The sequence below is a fragment of the Salvelinus sp. IW2-2015 genome, linkage group LG27 (genome assembly GCF_002910315.2).
Source record: "Salvelinus sp. IW2-2015 linkage group LG27, ASM291031v2, whole genome shotgun sequence".
NCBI lineage: Eukaryota > Metazoa > Chordata > Actinopteri > Salmoniformes > Salmonidae > Salvelinus > Salvelinus sp. IW2-2015.
Window position 1 is genome coordinate 6,261,693 of NC_036867.1, and position 22,349 is coordinate 6,284,041.

The window sequence follows — 22,349 nt, forward strand, 5'->3', positions numbered from 1 at the left end:
TTGATCGTACACAATCGCTCCCTGATGTTGTCTCACAGATTTCCTTCATGTGTCTGCTGTAAAGGAAAAGGAAGTTGTTTTCAATGGGGCCCTGATAACACAAGACTATGGTAAAAGGGGGATTTAAACAATAATCATGTAAAATGCCAGTGGCACAAGGACATTGTCTCAGTGCAGTCATGGATCCTTCTCGGTGCAGCTACTTAAACTCTCTGAAACCTAACTTGCATAACAATCAAAGAAGATTCAGTCTCTCACAGCAGAAGGAGACACTAATCAATGTGGTACAGACTGTGTTGCATGAACGATTGATTATTTGGCTCATTTATGGATCTGGAGCCTCTCGATGCATTAGAGCAAACATATTTCAGATGATATTTTTGTGAGATTTATCTTAAACTGATATGTATTACCTATCCTGTTGCCTAGTCACGTTATCCCTACCTACAATGCGTTTGGGAAAGTATTCAGACCCCTTGACATTTTCCACATTTTGTTACAGCCTTGTTCTAAAATGTACTAAATTATGTTTTTTCCTCATCAACCTACACACAATTTAATCTATTTTAGAATAAGGCTGTAACGTAACTAAATGTAGAATAAGTTAAGGGGTCTGAATACTTTCCGAATACACTGTAAATGTACTCGGTACTGGTATCCCGTGTATATCAAAGTTAGTTACTCATTATGTATTCATTCCTTGTGTTATTCTTTTCTTTTACTTTCTCTGCATTGTTGGGAAGGGCCTATAAGTAAGCATTGCCCTGTTAGTCTACACCTGTTGTTTCTGAGCATGTGACAAATACAATTACATTTGATTTAAACTATTGTTGTGTAGTACAGGGAGGATGTTTAAAGACGTCCTTTTCCCCCCAAACACTTCCAGCTTGATAGAAAATAGGCCTCAACCTTGAGGATGTGTAAGGGAGTAATAGCATTATCATATTTCATTTTATCCCCCCCCCCCCCCCAAAAAAAAGCCAAATCTAATCCATTCACTTAGACGACGGTATCGTTTCTAATTACGCAGTCAAGGTATGGAAGACTTTCCTTTTACATATTTCATAATCACCAGCCCGACTGGCCCAAATGTCTCCATTTCCTGCTGGAAGCCTTTACCTTTTTACCATGTCTCAATGACTTCATCTATTCCACTAAATACTGCATTAAAAAGAGCTCTCACATCTCCCCGGTATCAACTCATTTAGCTCACAGGGAGTCTAGAGTGAGTACTAATCAAAAGAGCAGAGGTTGGAGGTATATTTTTTTTCAATTAGCTTTTTTCAGTAAACGACGGAGGGGCCGGCTGCCCAGTGCGGCATGCTGGATGTAATTTGTCTTAATGACTGCGGCGCTCATTTTGGCCGAACGCTGTCAGGTCCTGAACTTGTAGATCATTACTGTGGTTCGATTTCATCCGGAGAGAACCACTTTTCACACCTCCTGTTCCCCCTCCACACAGCCCTCCCAAACCCTCCTCTCCTCCGTCCACCTCGAGCACTCAACTCCGTCCGCTAATATGATTCACTCAGAGGTCGCTCAGAGCGGGGCGAACAAACAATGTTTTCCAAATGGGCGATGTGGAGGCCGTGGCAGCGAGCTCTCTCGCCACTCCAGGATTTGTGCCTCTAATCCCTTCCACATTTTAACGAGGACGAGTTTCAGCAGGTGCTGTGCACCTTGAGGTTAGCCAGAGTCTTAGCTGAGAACCCACTCCCAGAGAGTCTGTGCTGAGCATGCACTTTCGAGCCACAATGTCAAATCAACCCCGATGGAGAACAAAGAAAAAAAAAAGTCAAAAAGTGGAGACTTGACAGAAAAGCCTAAATCCTCAACAAGATCCCACTGATTGCTGTGTATTATCAAAACATAGCAAGACTTTTCTGAATCCCCATCTCAAGTTTGTATGTTGGCTATGGTCTCTAAGGATTCAGCCTTTGACACAAAAGTAATTAGTCACCACGAACAACACCCAACGTGCCTACAACTTAAGTTGCAGCAGAAACAACGTGGCACCTGCACTGCCAAGTCAGTGACTAAGTCAAGGTGACAAATGACACAAATTAGCTCCGTTGACCAGTAGTTGTTAATCAGAGTCCATTATGTACAGGTCGTTTCTCCTCAAGTTGGTCAAGGCTGGTCTTTTAAATGGTGTGCGTCTCTTTACCCAGGTCTCCAGTAACCCTGGCCGGTGCTTGTCTCGCACACATTAGAAACTAATAAAGTCTCACAACACGTCAACAGCTTTCGTGGATTGTGTGAACGCTCCCCCTCCAATGTTTCTGCCATGTTGACCATCTGTTTCCTTAGAAACCAACAGATACTGTAGTTCTAGTCAAAATAACAAGGGGGGCATAGGGGTTTGGAAGACTGACACAGAAAAGTAAATTGTGTTCTGATCAGATATGCATTTGCAATAACGTGTGTCGTAAGTTCTCTATTGCGTGGGCCTCGATGTTCACCCCTTCCTTCCTCTGCCATGGTAGAGGGGATATTTGCAGATATGTGGGAGGTCTTTGTGATAGCAAAGAGCCTGTATCTTTGTGATCTATAAGAGGTATGCAGCCTTCGCTTCAGGGAACAACAGTATCAAGTCAAACCAGTCGATTATTTATGGCTCATTTCCGAAGAGAAGAAACGAGAAGAGGAGCAGTAGTGTCTTTCTTCTGGCACCTCAGAGTGTTCATGGCTTGAGGCTGTGTGTTTGAAACGTGCAGCTGATGGCGTGAATTGTATAGTTGTCAAAGTTTGATTGTGTTATACATTAGGTAGAATCAATAATTCTACATCACATTGATCTCACGGGTCGTGGTTTTATGATGCAGATTATCAGTAGGTGAATAATGCATGAAGGTTGAGACATTTTTATTGATTGGGCTTCAGGTAGAAGCCCACTGATTATGGAAATTATTATAAAGTTGACTTTGTCCAACATGGCACCCAAAGCAATTTCCTTTCCTCTTTCATAGTGTGAAAGGTTGTCTTTCTCACCTCTTGCCGCTCTCAGCTAGCACAGAGCTAAAGCACACACTGGGCTCAGTAACACATTCCCAAACTCACTCCGCTTTTTCCACCCTTCCCCTGGTGGAAATCTCAGTTAACAGTTGATTTGATTCCGGGTGTCTTTTCTGTATGGCCGGTCCTCGTCTCTTGTATCCTATCCAACTACTATGACAGGGTAAGTGGATCACTCCTGTGGTCGTCTTCCTGAGCTTCAGAGAAGCTTGATTTGACACATTCCTCCTCTTGCCTCCTAGCCTCTCCAACAAACATACATGCACACACACAGGCACACACACCTGATCCTGATGCCTAAGCATCCAGGTAGGAGGGATGGAGTGGTGGTGGGGGGGGGGGGTTTAGAGTTGAAGATAAATGGAAGCCCTATTTCTTTCATCATTTGGGAATTCTTTGATTTGTTCAATTTAGCCAGGAAATAATGAGCTGTTTTTCCACGGCTGCGGGACAGTCACAGAACGGTCCCTCCTTTTGACAAAAGAAAAGAGCTGAAGTACTCCCCCCTCTCTCAGTACTCGCTTTCAAGTGCCCGTCTTCGATCAGTCATTGCCTTATTAAATTGCTAAACTGAAGATAATGGCTGATAATTGTAGCCCGGTACCTAGGACTCTCCATCTGTGATTCCCGGAGGCCAGACGGAGTGCAGGAGACGTCTGAGGCTGCGTCTCATTACCGTAGTGCTGCGATGAAAGGGACTACTTTCACTGAGTACACTTATTACCATTAAAACAAAATCACTTCACTCACTCGAGCTCTCCTCCTCAGAACCCCATCAGGTAGACTTTCCTGGTTGAAGAGAAGTGACGAAAGGAAGTGGACCCCAGGAAATGGGGTCATTTTAAAATATTCACATTCATAATGGTGACTTTTCGCAACAGGTTATGAGAATTAGGTTATGCTTAGGAAGGTTAGGGTAGCTGAAATGCTCTCCTAACTTGCTACGAAAAGTGTTTTCGGGGAGTCCCTTCATATTGTGCTACAGTCTACCAGTGCCAATACTCATAGACACAAGCTGATGCAGACGTGCATACTAACACAGTCTCAAAACACACACTCTCCTATTAAAAGGAGCCAAGGCTGTGATGTGCAGAAGGCTCCGGGGAGGGGGTAAAAAGTAGAGTGATTTACTGGGACTTTTTTCAATTTGTAAAACACTAACCTCGGGCTGCGGCTGTAGCTAGTTCCTTCTCTGTCGCTAGACACTGTTGCTGACTGTGACTGTGGGGAGCACCGGTTTATGGGACGTGACCCTGCAACAAATCATGTTCCAAAGCAGAGGCGGTGGCGGGTGGCACACCCCTGTGCCACCGCGAAGCGCCTCGCTCCTTTACCCCCATCACCGGCCCATCCAATTTAAGGAGGCGCCATCTCAAGCAGAGATGCCCATTTGGAAATTACGCCGTCCCGAAAATGAGACTCGCTCCGCAAACTACTGGGCTGGTGTGGGTCTGGTTATGAAGCCAAGGTGACAGAGATAGCAGAGAAATAAGCCATAAATTGATACAGGGCATAAATTGATATTTTAATTAATACAGAGAGGAGATAGTCCAGCATCACCTGATTCAGAGAGTTTCATTCTCCTCCGGTCCTCGTTATTTCAGGCCATAATTCTCTTTGCGGCAGGGCCAGCCAGCGAAGTTGAACAGCCCTACTGCTAGCAAGATCCATTTAACCAGCCGACAGCGGCTCGACTGGACTCACAAACTGGAAAATTAGACAAATCTAATGCTGCTCACAATCCCCAATAACAAGACAGGGTACATGGAGGGACAATCCCCAATAACAAGACAGGGTACATGGAGGGACAATCCCCAATAACAAGACAGGGTACACGGAGGGACAATCCCCAATAACAAGANCACGGAGGGACAATCCCCAATAACAAGACAGGGTACACGGAGGGACAATCCCCAATAACAAGACAGGGTACATGGAGGGACAATCCCCAATAACAGACAGGGTACATGGAGGGGCAAGCTGAAGTAGACTGGAGAGTTTATTTAATTACCAGGTCTTGTTTCAGACTGAATTTTTATTTTATTTTACAGGTGACAGAATAAAGACAACAACAAAAAATTGCTCTTCCACATAATTACATTTTTGGAAAGTGGGCCAGAAATACACATAGCCACTGACTTTTTACAACAGATTCTGTTTAAAAGGTGTGTGGGTAAAAACACTATCGTAATAAAGATTGCTGGCCCGTTTCAGACAGATTCCATTACAATTGTGCCTTATCAACATCCTACGAAGTGGATCTTCACATTGTTTAAAGGTGACACTGCCTGTCAATCTCAGACGGGAGCAGAATGAGAGATAGCAGGTCTGGATCAGTAGGGTAAACAGACATGGGAGAAAGGTGTAAGGTAAAGGAAAGGACGGCCTCTTCCTCTCTGCCAGCCAGACCACAGACTCATTACCATGCTTTGTGGAGTTAGGATGGGAGTCAGGATTGCTCTGGCACTGTTCTAGTTGGTCAATGATAGAATGTTCTCTACTGGAATTTCCCTTTTGAAAAATACTGAACCCTAAAAGGAAGAACACCTCTTCCTTTCCATGGTGTGACAGAAATGAATCACCATATTCACATACCAATCTCACTACTGGCCAGAATAAAATAATTCATCAGGCCATGTGATTGCATGGCAAGGGTTACAGAACGTGAACATCTACCCCTAGCCCACTGCCGCTCATGCTTCTCTTGCACTCCGTGCCCACCCCCCTTTTCCCCGACACAGCCCAACCTCTCCAGATCAAATCAAGACAGACCCCCCCCCCCACCCCAATCCCACATTACAGGACATATGCTGACAGAGAGGTTTCCTGTCAGGGTGGGGGGCTGGGCTGGGACCAGCAGCTGATGGGACATTGCCTGCTCAGTGCAATTGTGTAGAAGAGGGCTCTGTACTTTATTCGTGAGGGAAGGGTTGGGGTGGTGTGTGTGTGTGTGTGTGTGTGTGTGTGTGTGTGTGTGTGTGTGTGTGTGTGTGTGTGTGTGTGTGTGTGTGTGGTGTGTGTGTTGTGTGGTGTGTGTTGGTTTTTGTGTGTGTGTGTGTGTGTGTGTGTGTGTGTGTGTGTATAGGATTTGTCTAAAGCGTTGACATAGAGGTCTAGTCTGAGAGCCTGTCGTACAACACAAACTCAAAAAGCCTTTGGAAAGTACAAAAAAAAAGTGGAAGGACAATAATGTGTTTGTGAGTGAGAGACTTCCTGACTTTGACAAAAATGTGTCCGCCACAGCGGCACAGTTTGCAACTGGCAGCCAAGAGAGAAAGAGTGTCATAATGAACTTGAACACGATATGCAGTGATGCGCGACAAGGGGAGGGCAGGGAGGGGGAGAGATGGTCCCGGTTGGGTCCTCGTAGGCATTATCTGTGTTTGTTTGCGTGGAATTAGTGGGCTAGGTTTTAATTACGGCCATGTGTGCACTGATAGGTGGCTTTGTAATCACAGTCGGTCCCCATGGCAGCAGTGTGAAATAAGCTAGACACACACCCCCACCCCCCAGTGACTGACTGACTGGCGGAGGGGTCGTGTTCAAAGGCCTGACATGATTGGCTGCTCTCACTCATGTGGCCAACACCGATAAGCCTCTAACACGGAAATTAACCCGCCGGTTCAGAAGCATCCAGTGTAGCAATGCTCCGTTTTTTTATAAATGATACTCGGTTGATCAGCTGCCAAACGAGATGCCTGGTTCCAGAAACTGACAGATGCTCATCAAAGAAACCTCAGACGGATGGTCTGGCAGCGCGTCTTCAAAGGAAACTTTCAAAACCTGGCCGTCCTCAGTCTATTCAAAAACACAGATCGTCGCTTCTGCAAACGAGCTCACCGATTCCTTAATTGAGTCAATCTCTTCTCCCTTCAATTAAACAACAATCCAATTGAGTTGAGTGAACGGATGAGCCACATTGTTGACCAGTCCTAAGATCCGTCTTCAGATGAATTTTGGGATGAGTTCTTTGATGACTACATGGATGAGTTTTTGGATGAAGGCCATGATGACCCATGAGATGATCTGAGCCTTGTTGGCTGGATATCTAATCATGCCTCGGTAGGTACGGCAGCCTGTGGTGATGACATCTCCAAAAAGGGGGCCTTGCTCTGGATCCAGCTTTGCCATGCAGAGAGGCACAATGGGGGCACTGGAGCATGTAGCACCATCATGCACCGCAGCCCGACTCCAACCAATCACCGCAATGAGCCGAGGGTAGCAATCAGAACCAGGCCATAGGGATGAACAAGGACAATCCGTAACCTTGCTATGCTAACCTCCACATAACAATTAAGCACAAAGCTTTTAAACAAACATGTCTTTATATACATGTGTAAACAATGACATTGGTTAGGTAACAGTTCCTCTCCCAATGGTATTAGATTGTGCTATACTAGTTTAAGCCATCAAACTAGCCTACCCTATTTAAACCATGCTGGAACTAAAGTTTGAGCTAAAACTATGAAGGCAACTTGCTGAAGTCAAGTCACGTACTCTACTTCCACTGTGGCTTCTTGTAACAGCACCCGCTGTATGAAGTACTCAGCTTCAGGTACTAATTGATGAGACAGATGGGAAACAAATAGAATCCGTCGCCTCTGCGTTGGATCAAAATAACAAGGTCATTAGGATTCAACTGGTTATACTAGGCCTGACCAGAACAAAACAAGGAGGGGGTGGGGGGGGGGGGGTAATGGGGACAGTATGTTTTCCTGCCATAGCCACACAGTCTCCCCTACCCCCCAATTAGAGTGATAAAGGGGACATAAGCATGACAGCTGCCTGAAATCTGTTTCGAGCCGTCGGCGTGGCGATCAGTGTTAATCACAGAGAGGGCAGGTAAACCGATAAACAACCCAGTGTGTGTGTGTGTGTGTGTGTGTGTGTGTGTGTGTGTGTGTGTGTGTGTGTGCACGGGGCGTGAGCAGGCAGCTCTATCTGAACGCCGGGCAAGGACTGTGCTGTGTGCCTTGACCCGTCTGTAATGTAATAAAGTTGTCTTTATTCACTCGCTGGTCCCAATTACTCCCCCTCGCCCCCGCCATGGGGATCATGTCACCTCCCCAGGGGATGCGCCGGTCCCCCTCTACCCCCTCTCCTCCCACTGCTCTGCATAATGCACTGAAACCTTGCCAAGGGACACGATACCCGTCGTCTCTGCAAACATTGTCTGAGCAATTAGCCGCCGTTCCCGGTGCGTCAGGGGGTTAGCGAGACTGCTGTGAATTCATTTGGGCTGGCAGAGAGGGCAGTAACTGGTAACAAGCCTTTTAGAACAGTCAGACAGATCAGTGTGATAGAGTTCAGAGGTCAGGCTAACCGTGACACACAGAAGCAGGTAGTGAAGTCATGCTGTAGCCCACAGTTGTGGATTGTTCAACCGTCTGAACAAACTTCAGACAAACCTGAAAAGCAGGAGTGACGTGTACAGTACCATGACTGGATATCCAAGGCCTTTAAATACAGTAATGCACTGGTTTAATTTCAGCCCTGTAGCAAAAGGCTTGGCGCAATATGTTGCATTTACACTGGTGAGTAGCTGTCCAATGAATGATCCCACAGACAGATTGCAGCTCCAAAACATTGGCGGTCATCACTGACATGAAGGAGGCTGGAGTCCAGCGTTTCCTTCCAAAGACGGACTTTGTTTATTAGCCACCCTTTGATTAAAATCCTAACATCCAGGGTGGTGGATACAAACATGGGCTCTAGTTTCAGTTTCAGAGCAAAGAGGCGGCGGACGCTTCAGACTGTCTTACTGAGTCTGGGCCTTGCATATACAGTACAGAGGAGAGATTGCGCAAGCAACAGAACCAGCCATTCTCAGAGGTAGGCAGCCATATTATTTCAGTCACCGCTTTTGAAGGTGTACTGCTGTGTCTGATATACGCTTACAATACTGCATGGAAGGAATGTGGTTGTGAGGTCGCTTTGACGCGTAACAACTTGAATTGTCGGTCACATGAAAGCAGGTCTCTGTGCATAGATGAACTGGGAGCAGCTGTGTCTGCCCTGATAACAAACAAGCCATATTTAAAATATTAATAACAGGAGCACTACGCAGACTCTGGTCGCCCCCTCGAATAATAACGATTCATAAATCATGTCTACTGGCCAGGCAGTGTGCATTTAAAACGGTCTGTCTCACTGTCGCCTTTCACCCTCTACTGTAATTAAGGGACAGTTCTGGTTGGAGCCAATCAATCTGTGGTGCGAGCCAGGATACTCTGTCGTGGTCGCCTTGGCAGCTCCCATTTCTGCAGCGAGTGTGACTGATAAGGGTCGTATCCCGCAGGCCTCGGATGGTGGAACCCAAAGCAGATCATTGTGTATTCAGCAGTAAACACATTTTCATATTTATTCTCTGTCCCTCTTTACATGTATTGATGCCAGTGTGATGCACAGTTGAGTGCAGCGAATGCTATTTATATGGGTTAACATTGAAGGTCGAACCATTACAGTGGTGAGAGGAAAAGGACTAATCTGAATATGTTAAACTAAATCCATGTAAGGCCATGTGTGGTATTAAAATAGAGTTAACCGAGATTACCGTGGAAAATCATTATTAAGAGACTGTGTCTGTTTTAGCACTAAGTGAAAATACTCAAGCCACATCAGAAAAGTACAGTACTAGTTTCTGATGTGACTATAAGCCTAAGAGCATCAACCGAAAAATAATAACACAAAAAGCCTGGAAAGAAATGGCAAATATTATTTTCCACATTTAATTTGAGGTAGTGTGTTTATTGACAGTCCGCCCACAGTCAGAGCCAGTAATACCCTGCCAAAGCCCAGGCCTCTTTTCTGCTGAAAGGAGTGGTTCTTTTCTCTGTCGCAGCGCAGGAAAAAGGTATTAAACACAGATTATTGTTTTTCATGGGCTTAGCCGGGGAAACATGCTCCCTGCAATTAAATTGTCGTAGTAGCAGAATTGGGGAGTTGTGTAGCGAGGGGAAAAAAACAAAAACAAACAATAGCTTCTTAGCTCTGTCACTGCCAACCAATCACAGAGCGAGTCTCGACAGACTCAGATTAGATATTTGCTGACCTGGACAGTTCATATCAGGTCATGAACATGGAGAGCAGAGAGGCAGGATTGGGTCTAGAATGAGAAACATTAAAACATTTATCAATCGAAACCTTGCCCAGGTCAATATACATCTGGATTTGATTTATATATTATAAAGTCCTGTTGGAGCTGGCTGCAATAACAACGGTTCAAATAGGCCTACATACCAGACGGCCGAGGTAAAAGCAGTAAAGGTAAAAGCAGACTAGGTAAAAGACTGGGAATACAGATATGCACCTGTTGGTCACAGATACCTTTAAAACAAAGGTAGGGGAGTGGATCAGAACCAGAATAGGGGAGTGGATCAGAACCAGGCATTGGGTGTTTCTCAATAATACATACTACCATGCTCCAAGTGCATTCTCCGAGGACGTTCTCTTGAGTACGTTCTTGTGAGTACAAGAGTGTGGAGAACGCATAAAACATATTTGAGAAGCACTCACACTCCCCCTACTGTATTACCTCACGCTGCATCTCCCATTCACTGAACCTTCTTCCAGCCAGGACAATGGCAACAATAGGGACTAAACAAGACATACACAAAGCAAACATTTTACTTCATAATTATCAGCTAGATATATGTGATGACAATTATTCATGGTTAGCTAGCTAGCCAGCCAGTTAAGCCTATTGACTTACTATCTACTTACCCATTCACTGAACCTTCCTTCTTCTAGCCAGGACAATTGCAATAGATGAAACAAGATATACACAAAGCAAACGTTTATGTTAATCGTAATAATGTAGCTAACCAGATAGTATAATAGGCAACAATGACCTAAAATCAATGTTATCCAAGGTAGATGTCAATTATTTGTGGGTAGCTAACTAACAATTCTTTCTGGCCAAGTTCAGCTAACCAGTTAATAAATACATGCGGTGTTAATTAAGGTATCAAACTAAAATATTGTAGTCAGGCAACATATGTGATGATGTGAATAGGCAACATTTAATTCTGAAGTCGGAGTATATTTTCTCTCGCTTCAGTCTTTGACTTTAAGAAAATGTGAGTCATTTTTTACGTGGTTGCATCATGTTCCTTTGAATACTTTCCGTTGAAGCTTGCATCGATAAGTGCTTCAAAATAAATTAAGCACACAAACGGAGTACGCATTCAAGTGCCTTCCCTGCGCCATTTCGCATACTTTGAGTCGGACTCATACGCCGACCCTGCCGTGCTCCATTTTGCGTGCTCGGAGCACGGTAGTATCCAGTTTGTGAAACACCCAGTATCAGGTGTGACTACCATTTGCCTCATGCAGCACGACACATCTCCTTCGCATAGTGTATCAGGCTGTTGATTGTGGCCTGTGGAATGTTGTCCCACTCCTCTTCAATGGCTGTGCAAAGTTGCTGGATGTTGGCAGGAACTGGAACACGCGGTTGTACACGTTGATTCAGAGCATCCCAAACATGCTCAATGGGTGACATGTCTGGTGAGTATGCAGGCCATGAAAGAACTGGGACATTTTCAGCTTCCAGGAATTGTGTACAGATAATTGCGACATGGGGTCTTGCATTATCATGCTGAAACATGAGGGGATGTTGGCGGATGAATAGCACGGCAGTGGGCCTCAGGATCTCATTACGGTAACTCTGTGCATTCAAATTGCCATCGATAAAATGCAATTGTATTTGTTGTACGTAGCTTATGCCTGCGCATACCCTAACCCCACCGCCACAATGGGTCACTCTGTTCGCAATGTTGACATCAGCAAACGCTCGCCCACACAACACCATACACGCTGTCTGCCATCTACCCGGTACAGTTGAAAACAGGACTCATCCGTGAAGGGCACACTTCGCCAGCATGCCAGTGGCCATCGAATGTGAGCATTTGCCCACTGAAGTCAATTACAATGGCGAACTGCAGTCAGGTCAAGACCCTGGTGAGGATGACAAGCACGCAGATGAGCTTTCCTGAGACGTTCTTTTGACCGTTTGTGCAAACCCCCAATTTCAGCAACTGTCCGGGTGGCTGGTCTCAGAAGATCCCACAGGTGAAGAAGCCGGGTGTGGAGGTCCCAGTCTGGCGTGGTTACACGTGGTCTGCGGTTGTGAGACCAGTTGGACGTACTGCCAAATTCTTTCTTTTTTTTAAAGTCAGGCGGCTTATGGTAGAGAAATGAACATCAAATTCTCAGGCAACAGCTCTGGTGGACATTCCTGCATTTCCGCATGCCAACTGCACAATCCCTCAAAACTTTAGACATCTGTGGCTTGAGCTGCACCTGTGTTATGATCATGTAGTTTAATCAGCTTCTTTACCTGCAACACCTGTCAGGTGGACAGATTATCTTGGCAAAGGATAAATTCTCACTCACAGGGATGTAAACAAATGTGTGCACAACATTTTTGAGAAAGAAGCTGTTTGTGCGTACAGACAAATTCTGTCATCTTTCACTTTACATGTTGCGTTTATATTGTTGTTCAGTATATATTGTAGGGAGCATTACCATGACTCTTTCAGAGTTACTGTACAAGGACCCACTGACACCGTCTGTGAATAGACCAGCTGTGTATGATGACAAAATTACATTATGAAATTTACCAGTTAAAATGCTCCACTGGAGCGTGTAAATCTAGTCATGTACCCTAGGTCAACCGCTAAAAAAGTAGTATGACACTTTTACTATTTTAAAACACAATATTATTGACATTCATCTCAGAACCAAAAAGTTAACAGTACTTGAGCCGTGCGAGGAAAGAGAGAGTGCAAATTGCACACAGCACTGAGGCAATTACCTCATTTGTGCAAACTATGAACGTTATCTGGGTTTCGAAAGGGGGGAGGGAGAGAGCAAGAGTAGAGCGAAAGAAAGAAAAAAACATCACATCAACATCACATGCTCCCCGCTCCCACACACTGAAGGAAGAAGTAGCTCAGTACAGTAAACCCAGATCTGATAGGCCAGCTAGGTCAGCAGTTACATGGGTCATTCACTTTTAACCTTCTTTCCACGGTGGCGCTCGCATTACACAAAGCTGGAATAACACGCTAGTCACAGCAGTACGATAGGATTCTTTCATTAGAGCAGAACAGCACGGTCATCTGACTTAGCCCTACTGCACTCTCACAGGTTATTAACGTTTCCACAGTACAGACAACTTTACTGGGGGTTTGGATACACCGGGAGTCTGTTTGTTGACAGTGAGATCGCTCTGCGTTCGACTGTTGATGGATGAGGAGAGTAGTGGCGTGCAATAATGCCATTTCAGAATGAGTTCCCTCTGTCACGCTGCAAAGCGATACTTGTCGGTGTAATGCATGATGGGACTGTTACGGAAGGGATGTGTGAACGTCTGTGTTTTGCCCACTCACGGTTTGCCTCTCACCCAGACAGAGACCCTATTATTCACCAGCTTATGTTTCCCTAGATATGGGGGGCTGTACCTGAATATGGGTCCATCTTTTACACGTCATCTAAAAAGGCACGCCGGCAAATGCAGAGGTGGTTTGTCCATTAGTGAAGCCACTTTCCTCCCCTTTGGTCTTAAATAAAAAAATGTTTTACTAGGGCTGGTTCTCTTTGTGGACACCAAGGAACCTTTGATTTGATTTTACAGACATGTTTACAACGTGACCATCAGAAGGTTAAATGAGGAGAAAACTTAACGGTATCTCGCCACTTCTGTTCTCCATCTGAAACAAACAGTAACGTTTTGCCCAAGATGAATTGCCAACAGAGACGTAATGGGTTCAGAATTGCGTTATCTACACGGGAGACAAAGTCGGACACTCTCCGAGGCTACTTGACCACATTACAACCTTGTATTGAAGAGCTCCGAGTCAATTCCATCTCCATCCTTTTGGTAACGGAGGAAGTCCGAAGTCAAGCATTTGGATTTACCACGCCATTAGCGCTGGTTGGATCTCAGAGAGATGCAGCAGGATAGATAAACCCTAAAAGCAACAAAGTGGGTTTACACCTGTTATGGCAGTAGGTGGGGAATAATTTCAAGCCTCAAAGACAGCAAGTCTGGTAACCAGATACAGCCAACAGACTGGGAGACCGTGAGGTCCAGTCAGTGAGTTCTGAGACTGACTCTGACGGCCAGCCTCATCCAAGGAGCCGTGCTGTGTTGATGGGTTTGAGCTCTTTGGCCACTCTTCAAACGCCTCAGAGCCATAGGTCAGGATGATTGAGATACTAACATGGCATGTATAACCTCTGTTCTATTGTGTCCAGTCAGTGTGTCCCTCTGACATGTTATAAGACACCCTAGGGTGTAGCTACACCCACTTACAACCCTCCCCCTACATCTCAGCAGTTGGCTATGGGCCATCAGGGTCAGAGGTCATTCAGACCTAGATTTCATGTCAGGCCAGTGGCCATTGTGTCCTTCTTGCCCTCAAGTGCCTTTCCCCAGACCTCGCCGTGCTTGGCCCACTTCCTCAAACAGGGGTCATAAGACTTCTTATGGCTCTTAATTAGCACTCTATCTCCCAGAGCAGAGAACACAGCCACCCCCCTGTCCTCTCCTGGATGGAAGGCAGACATGATAGAAATAGAATTACTTCTATGAGCAAGACATAACGTAATGTGGCCTGGTGGAAACATTTGGATATAGAACTTAGCTGTAAGACGAGAGAGGGAATATATAGTCCTACTATTACGACAGGCCACTCCTTAATCATACACGGATATGTAATACTGACTGGCACAGGCCCAACTGACATAACCTGTTATACATAGAGAGAGATATATAAATCTCAACAGTTGTCAGTTGCGCTCAAATTAGCTTTGAGCATTTACTATACCAAAAACCATTCACACGTTCGCATGACATCGCCCTAACTGGCCGCTGACAACAATGCAGCGTGAGGGGTGAGTACATTTTTTTTTTTAAAGGTAGAAGCTTGATTTATTGCTCTCCGCAGCACCTACATACTCCGGTGTGTAAATCACGGCAAAGGATATTGAGGGTAGGCAATAACAGGGGGGGGGGGGGGGCAGCTGCAATCGGAGAGAAGCAGCTTCGCATCTCAATAGGGATGCTCCTTAGAGAAAACAATATGATGCTAATGCAGTGGCCTCTGGACCGCCACAACCAGAGTTCCGTCGCCATAGCGGGTGTCAATTAAAAAGGTCCTGGAGTCAGGGCCTGACTGTCACAGCCCTCTGCCGAGCCACGCTTTAAACTTACGCCGCCTCCCCATTGTAGCCACATAAATCACCCTTCCAATGGCAAAGTAAACACCTCCCCGTCTTCCCTGGCTATGTCAGGTCATTTCTCAGACAGAGAGGGCATTGGACGATGGACGTGGAGTAGGTGGGAAAGAGATGAAATTAGCAAATGTCCAGGTAATTAATTCTAGCCTGGCTGTCAGTTGGCAAGCTGGATGAGAGCAGAGAAAGTGAGAGCGAAGAGATGTGGCTTTCGTGCGAATTGGGCCTCTGATTTATCAGATTTAAGAGGGAAAACAGGTCCATTTGTCCAAAGGCGTCACCTTTGTTATCGAGTGACTGAGTGGCCTCCTCTTCATCCTCAGTCAATTATCAAAGGGTGCTAGTCGATTCCCTTTGTGGCAATTACTCTTCCGTTTGAAATTGAGGAAGCGATCAATGCTGTGCCGGGGGAGCTCATTGTACAGCAAATGAAAGAGGCATTGAACATTTCTTAAATGTATTTCAATGTCATTGTGGAGGAGATTCAATTTATGTGAAATAATTGAAGAGCATCTGACAAGGGGTTCTTGTTTTTTATTTTTTAAAATCAGAAATGGCAACTAAAACATGATATATGAAAGAGCCTTTTAATTCTATTTTATCTATGAAATAGGCTCTGACAATAGCCCTACAAAATCAAACATTAAATTGTTGGCGTTTCAAGCCACAGCTACATACGGACAAACTGCACAACAAAAACTGTGTTCATGAAATTCATCAGATTAAAAAGGAAGCCGTTTGTTAACCCTGTATATGAAAAAAGATAGATAATAATTACCCTGGACATCATTAATCTCTAGTGTAGCTAAATCTTCCTCTGGCAACTATTGGGCTAGATGTTAATCAATAACCAGCACTAACCGGCCTGCAGAGGCATTGTAAACACATCATTCCTCCATGAATACCATAGATGAATCCACACTGGCTGTGCCGTCGGAGACTATAGACCGTTTCATCCTGTGCTCATTCTATCCACAGAAACCTCTGCTCACACAGAAGAGCCACTGTCTTGTAGACCTCATTAGAAAGGTCAAAGCGGGTGCCATCACTAAGCTATTTCTCAACGTTGGCACAACATTTCACTGCGACTATTGCTGCCCCATCGAAGTGAGGTGACGAGTTGCGGGCCCAACAAAGGGAGAGTAATGACGTTGAATACAGCCCAATGCTGAGCAGAGTGTAAATCTGCCACGTTTCCTTTAAGAGAGTAAACATTCAAAAGGAACCACCTTATCTGTAGAAGAGATCACAGTCATACCCAGTTGGGGGATTTTCTCTTTGGGAGACGTTCCCTTGATAATACAATAAGAGCAAATGCTTAGTGCTGAGTGAGTGGGTCATTGGGTTGAATGGGTTCTCTGTTTTTCAGGGGCTTTCTGTTTGGGTGGGGAGGGGGAGGGGTGAGAAAGAGGAAGAGGATGAAGACTGACCCGTGGGCATCCAGGGGTTGGGCGACGGCCTCTCCATGGTGTTAGCCTGCTCCCATTCAAAGTCATCGTCCTTACCCTGGCTGTAGCCGCATGCCGTGTAGGGCCCCTCAAAGTTACAGTCACCTGAGGAATACAACAAAATAGGATTTAGAACCAGTGCTGGAGTAACACAACTCATTCAATAAGGCATACTGTGTAGTTCATGTAAGAGTGGGACAGAGGGAGAGAAATAGAAAAAAATTCAAATTCAAAATACAAGGAAGCAAATTATAGAATACAACTCCTGTAGCTTTGTCTGCAGTAATACATACACTATACATCTAAACGTATGTGGACACCCCTTCAAATTAGCAGATTCGACTATTTCAGACATTGGCTTTAGAATGGTCTTACTGAAGAGCTCAGTGACTTTCAACGTGGCACCGTCATAGGATGCCACCTTTCCAACAAGTCAGTTCATCAAATTTCTGCCTAGCTTCCCCGGTCAAATGTAAGTGCTGTTATTGTGAAGTGGAAACGTCTAGGAGCAACAACGGCTCAGCCGTGAAGTGGTAGGCCACAGAAGCACACAGAATTGGACTGCCGAGTGCGGAGTGTGTAAAAATAGTCCTCGGTTGCAACACTCACTACAGAGTTCCAAACTGCCTTTGGAAACAACGTCAGCACAATAACTGTTAAAATCGGGAGCTTCATGAAATGGGCTTTCATGGTCGAGCTGCCACACACAAGCCTAAGATCACCACGCGCAATGCCAAGCGTCGGCTGTAGTGGTGTAAAGCTCCCTGCCATAGAACTCTGGAGCAGTGGAAACGCGTTCTCTAGAGTGATGAATCATGCTTCACCATCTGGCAGTCTGATGGACTAATCTGGGATTGGCAGATGCCAAGAGAACGCTACCTGCCCGAAAGCATAGTGCCAAGTTTGGTGGAGGAGGAATAATGGTCTGGGGCTGTTTTTCATGGTTCAGCCTAGGCCCCTTAGTTCCAGTGAAGGGAAATTTTAACGCTACAGCATACAATGACATTCTAGACGATTCTGTGCTTCCAACTTTGTGGCAACAGTTTGGGCAAGGACCTTTCGTTTTTCAGCATGACAATGCCCCTGTGCAAAAAGCGAGTTCCATACAGAACCCTGTGTGGAAGAACTTGACTGGTCTGCATAGAGCCCTGACCTCAACCCCATCAAACAACTTTGGGATGAATTGGAATGCCAACTGAGCCAGACCTAATCGCCCAACATCAGTGCCCGACCTCACTAATGCTCTTGTAGCTGAATGGAAGAAAGTCCCCGCAGCAATGTTCCAACATCTAGGCCTCCCGAGTGGCGCAGTGGTCTATCGCAGTGTTAGCTGTGCCACTAGAGATTCTGGGTTAGTGTCCAGGCTCTGTCGCAGCCGGCCGCGCAATTGCCGCACAATTGGCCCAGCGTCTTCCAGGTTAAAGGGGGGTTTGGCCAGCAGGGATGTCCTTGTCCCATCGCGCACTAGTAACTCCTGTGGTGGGCCGGGTGCAATGCACGCTGACACGGTCGCCAGGTGTACGGCGTTTCCTCCCACACATTGTTGTGGCTGGCTTCCGGATTAAGCGAGCATTGTGTCAAGAAGCAGTCCGTCTTGGCAGTGTCGCGTTTCGGAGGACGCACGGCTCTCGACCTTCGCCTCGTTGCAGCGATGGGACAAGACTAACTATCAATTTGAATATCATGAAATTGAGGAGAAAAAGGGGTAATAAAATTTAAAAAGTATCTAGCAGGAAAGCCTTCCAAGAAAAGTGGAGGCTGTTATAGCAGCAAAGGGGGACCAACTCCATATTAAATGGCCAAGATTTTGGAATGAGATGTTCGACGAGCAGGTGTCCACATACTCTTGATTATCTAGTGTTGTACAGTAGCATAGGCTTTCCAATGTCATCACAGCCACTACAGGTCATGCTACCATCGGAACTACCACTATGAGGCTGTCAAAAAGCTCACCACACACCCACAAACGCCTAATAGTAACAGGCAAACCTGACATTATGACAACCACAGACAGAGGAACACCACCACTTCAGCTTCTACCACAACTTGACAACCGTCCTGAGAACAGACTTTCAGATTTTCCTGTCACAACTGCTTCTAACTGATATCTGTATACCTGGCAGTAGCCATGGAGGGAAGCCGGCTTTGATTGGATTCAACTTCCACTTACATGAATATAACAGGTCAGGTAGAATATAAATACGCTGCTATGTGCAATGTCCTCTGTGTATAAACAAGTTCTGAGGTGATTGAACAAAGGCCTGCCTTTGTAGTAAAAAAAAAAAAAGTACGGCTGAGAGCGTCGCTCACATATTGTTCAGAACCCAGTGTGACATTCAGTAAATTGACAGAGGATTTACACACAAAAACATATCAACCACATATCGTGGAAGGAGTAAATAAAGCAAGGCAAAAAGCTCAGTATTGCCATATTCAAAGAGGAAGTGAGTAAATCCCCGCCTTTCCATGTGCTTACCCTTAAGCGGTGTTTCTTTGGCTGCACGGGTGTGATTCAATTCCTTGAAAAGACGGCGGATAAATATATTTTAGCGACACCATGGGCTTTGACGTCTTGTCAAGGTTTAGATGTAATGACTCTGAGATGCATGTAATTTAAGCGCTTGTTGTGTACTGTGCGGGGGGAAAACTGATCGCCTACCAGCCAGCAACAACACCGACAAAATACATTTTTCTGAGCTGCTTTGCTCTGATTTTGACAGAAGCGTGTATTATCTCTGCATTCTGATGCCATTTCGTTTCTACATGAACAACTAGTCATTTGGGCTTTCAGAGACAGGATGAAGTGATAAGCTTGTTGTCTTTGGTGCTGAGAGAAACTTATTGTCATGTCTACTGTACACAACATATCCTAGAGCAGAGATTCAAAGGGTAACATCAGAGACTATCAAAGAGTGGAAACTATAGGGGGGATTTCCAACAGGATCATAAGCCTCGATTTAAAACACGGTCAACAATTAGGTGCCTTGTAGCACACTGCAACTAGACTAGTAGGTCAAAGACCAAGCAGGCAATGCTAATCAGTTAGTGTACCATGTCACACCTACATGTTGGTAATATGAAACAACACTGAGAACATTCAACTGATACATTACAGGGACCATGGCACACGAAACACAGATCGGTAGTCAGGAAGAGAGATGTTTAGGCCTATTCTGCTGTTTACACTGCTGCATCTGCAGCGCACACACACAAAAAAACACATACACAGGTCCATATCAAAGGGAGAGAAAATAAATAGCCAGTGAATGTGAGGTTGTGTTCTCTATTGAAATGACTGGAAGCAGCGTGGTGCTAGTGGAGTCAGCGAGCAGGGAGAGTGACTTGCAGGCGATAGCTCTTTCATTCATCGCCACTGGTGGCCCGCCACTGTGTCCTTACCCCACGATGGTAGAATCAATTTACTTGGACCCACGTCGAGCCATTAAATCCACACGCACAGAATGCAGAGAGAGGTGGAAACATTCAGCAACAAAGATATTTAGCCCATTCTATTCACCCCTCAGAAAAAAGCTGCTCTTCCCTTCCCCATGGGGAGACTGGATAGTGCTATTTAAAAAATTACTCAGCGGTGAGGAGCAACAGTTTTTAAAATCTCGCTCCTCCCGTTATCGGCAGACGCAGACGGCAGGTCGCAGGGCCTTTTGCCAGGAACACGCTGTTTCGGGGGTTAAGATTACAACGCTGTGATTATATTTTGACGACGGGGAGGTAAACACACATTTACTATTTGGCGGTGTGGGCAGTTCGCCGGTTTAATAATGACCCGCTGATATGAGGCGGACAGAGAGACTACAAACTGAAAGGCAATGTTCTCGCAGCTGCTTAAGTTTGATATCCTACCTGTGGCAGGGTAGTCTCTGATTGATCTATGAGATATTTTAAGGGTCATTTTGCACTACTGTTTTTAAACCTTTTCTATTCAATGCTGTCTGCTATTGATACTGGTCATGTAATGTAATTCAATATGGCCATGCGCTCTGGTCACTCTTCTGGCAACAACTCAGGTCTGCTCTAATGTAAGAGGGATGGTAGTGCATGTGTCCAAGGCCCTGCTTTGAATGGGTTGGACAAAGACCAGACATCCCTGGTAGATTGTTCTTGGGTTCCTGCAATTTGCTTTGACACCTTGACATTAAAATGATGCCAAGAGGCATACCATTTTTTATTTGAAGGCGACCAATGAATTATGTCACACGCACCAAACACAACCTTACCGTGAAATGCTTACTTACAAGCCCTTAACCAACAATGGAGTTCAAGAAAATATTTGCTAAATGAACTAAAGTTGAAAAAATATATAAAAACAATAAGATTATATAACAATAACGAGGCTAAATACAGGGGTTATCGGTACCGAGTCAATGTGCGGGGGTACAGGTTAGTTGAGGTAATTTGTACTTGTAGGTAGGGGTAAAGTGAATATGCATAGATAATAAACAGTAAGTAGCAGCAGTGTAAAAACAAAGGGAAGGGTCAATAGTCCAGGTGGCCATTTGATTAATTGTTAAGTCTTATGGCTTGGGGGTAGAAGCTGTTAAGGAGCCTTTTTGGACATAGACTTGGTGCTCCGCACTTGCCGTGCGGTAGCAGAAAGAACAGTCTATGACTTGGGTGACTGGAATCGGACAATTTTTGGGGTCTTCCTCTGACACTGCCTAGAAAATAGGTCCTGGATGGCAGGAAGCTTGGCCCCAATGATGTATTGGGCCATACACACTACCCTTTGTAGCGCCTTACGGTCAGATGCCGAGCAGTTACCATACCAGGCGGTAATGCAACCTGTCAGGATGTTCTCGATGGTGCAGCTGTTTAACTATTTGAGGATCTGGGGACACATGCCAAATCTTATAAGTCTCCTGAGGAGGAAAAGGAGTTGTCTGCCCTCTTCACAACTGTCTTCGTGTGTTTTCACAATGATAGTTTGTTGGTGATGTGGACATCAAGGAACTTGAAAAACTCTCGACCCGCTCCACCACAGCCCCATCGATGTAATGGGGGTGTGTTAAGCCATCCTTTTCCTGTAGTCCACGATCATCTCCTTTGTCTTGCTCACATTGAGGGAGAGGTGACCTAACACCACACTGCCAGGTCAGTGACCTAACACGACATTGCCAGGTCACTGACCTCCCAATAGGCTGTCTCGTTGGTGATCAGGCCTTCCACTGTTGTCGTCAGCAAACTTAAAGATGGTGTTGGAGTCGTGCTTGGCCACGCAGTCGTGGGTGAACAGGGAGTACAGGAGGGGACTAAGCGTGCACCCGAGGGGCCCCTGTGTTGAGGATCAGTGTGGCAGATGTGTTGTTGCCCACCATTACCACCTGGGGGCGGCCCGTCAGGAAGTCCAGGATCCAGTTGCAGAGGGAGGTGTTTAGTCCCAGACTGTTGGTCTTGGCATTGTACTGCGAATAGCAATTTAACTCAACTTCACTCCATCACCTCCCATTTTGTTTGGTGTAGCAAGACACAGACGACAACACAACAATAGATCTTTAGAACACAGCGTTTTCAGAAAGTATTCACACACCTGGACTTTTTCCACATTTTGTTGCGTTACAAGGTGGGATTCAAGTCAAAACTGTAACTAGGCCATTCAGGAACATTCAATGTCTTGGTAAGCTCCTC

General features: G+C 45.4%; 1 protein-coding gene across 10 annotated transcripts in view; it reads right to left on the reverse strand.

Annotated features, from left to right (window-relative positions):
* Positions 1–22,349, reverse strand: part of ptprma (protein tyrosine phosphatase receptor type Ma) — a 300,425-nt gene that overhangs the window by 219,678 nt on the left and 58,398 nt on the right. For all 10 annotated transcript variants that reach the window (XM_070435628.1, XM_070435624.1, XM_023972507.3 and 7 more), the window contains exon 2: positions 16,689–16,811. In XM_070435628.1, coding sequence (XP_070291729.1) covers positions 16,689–16,811 — 123 coding nt within the window. The remainder of the gene's footprint in view (positions 1–16,688; positions 16,812–22,349) is intronic.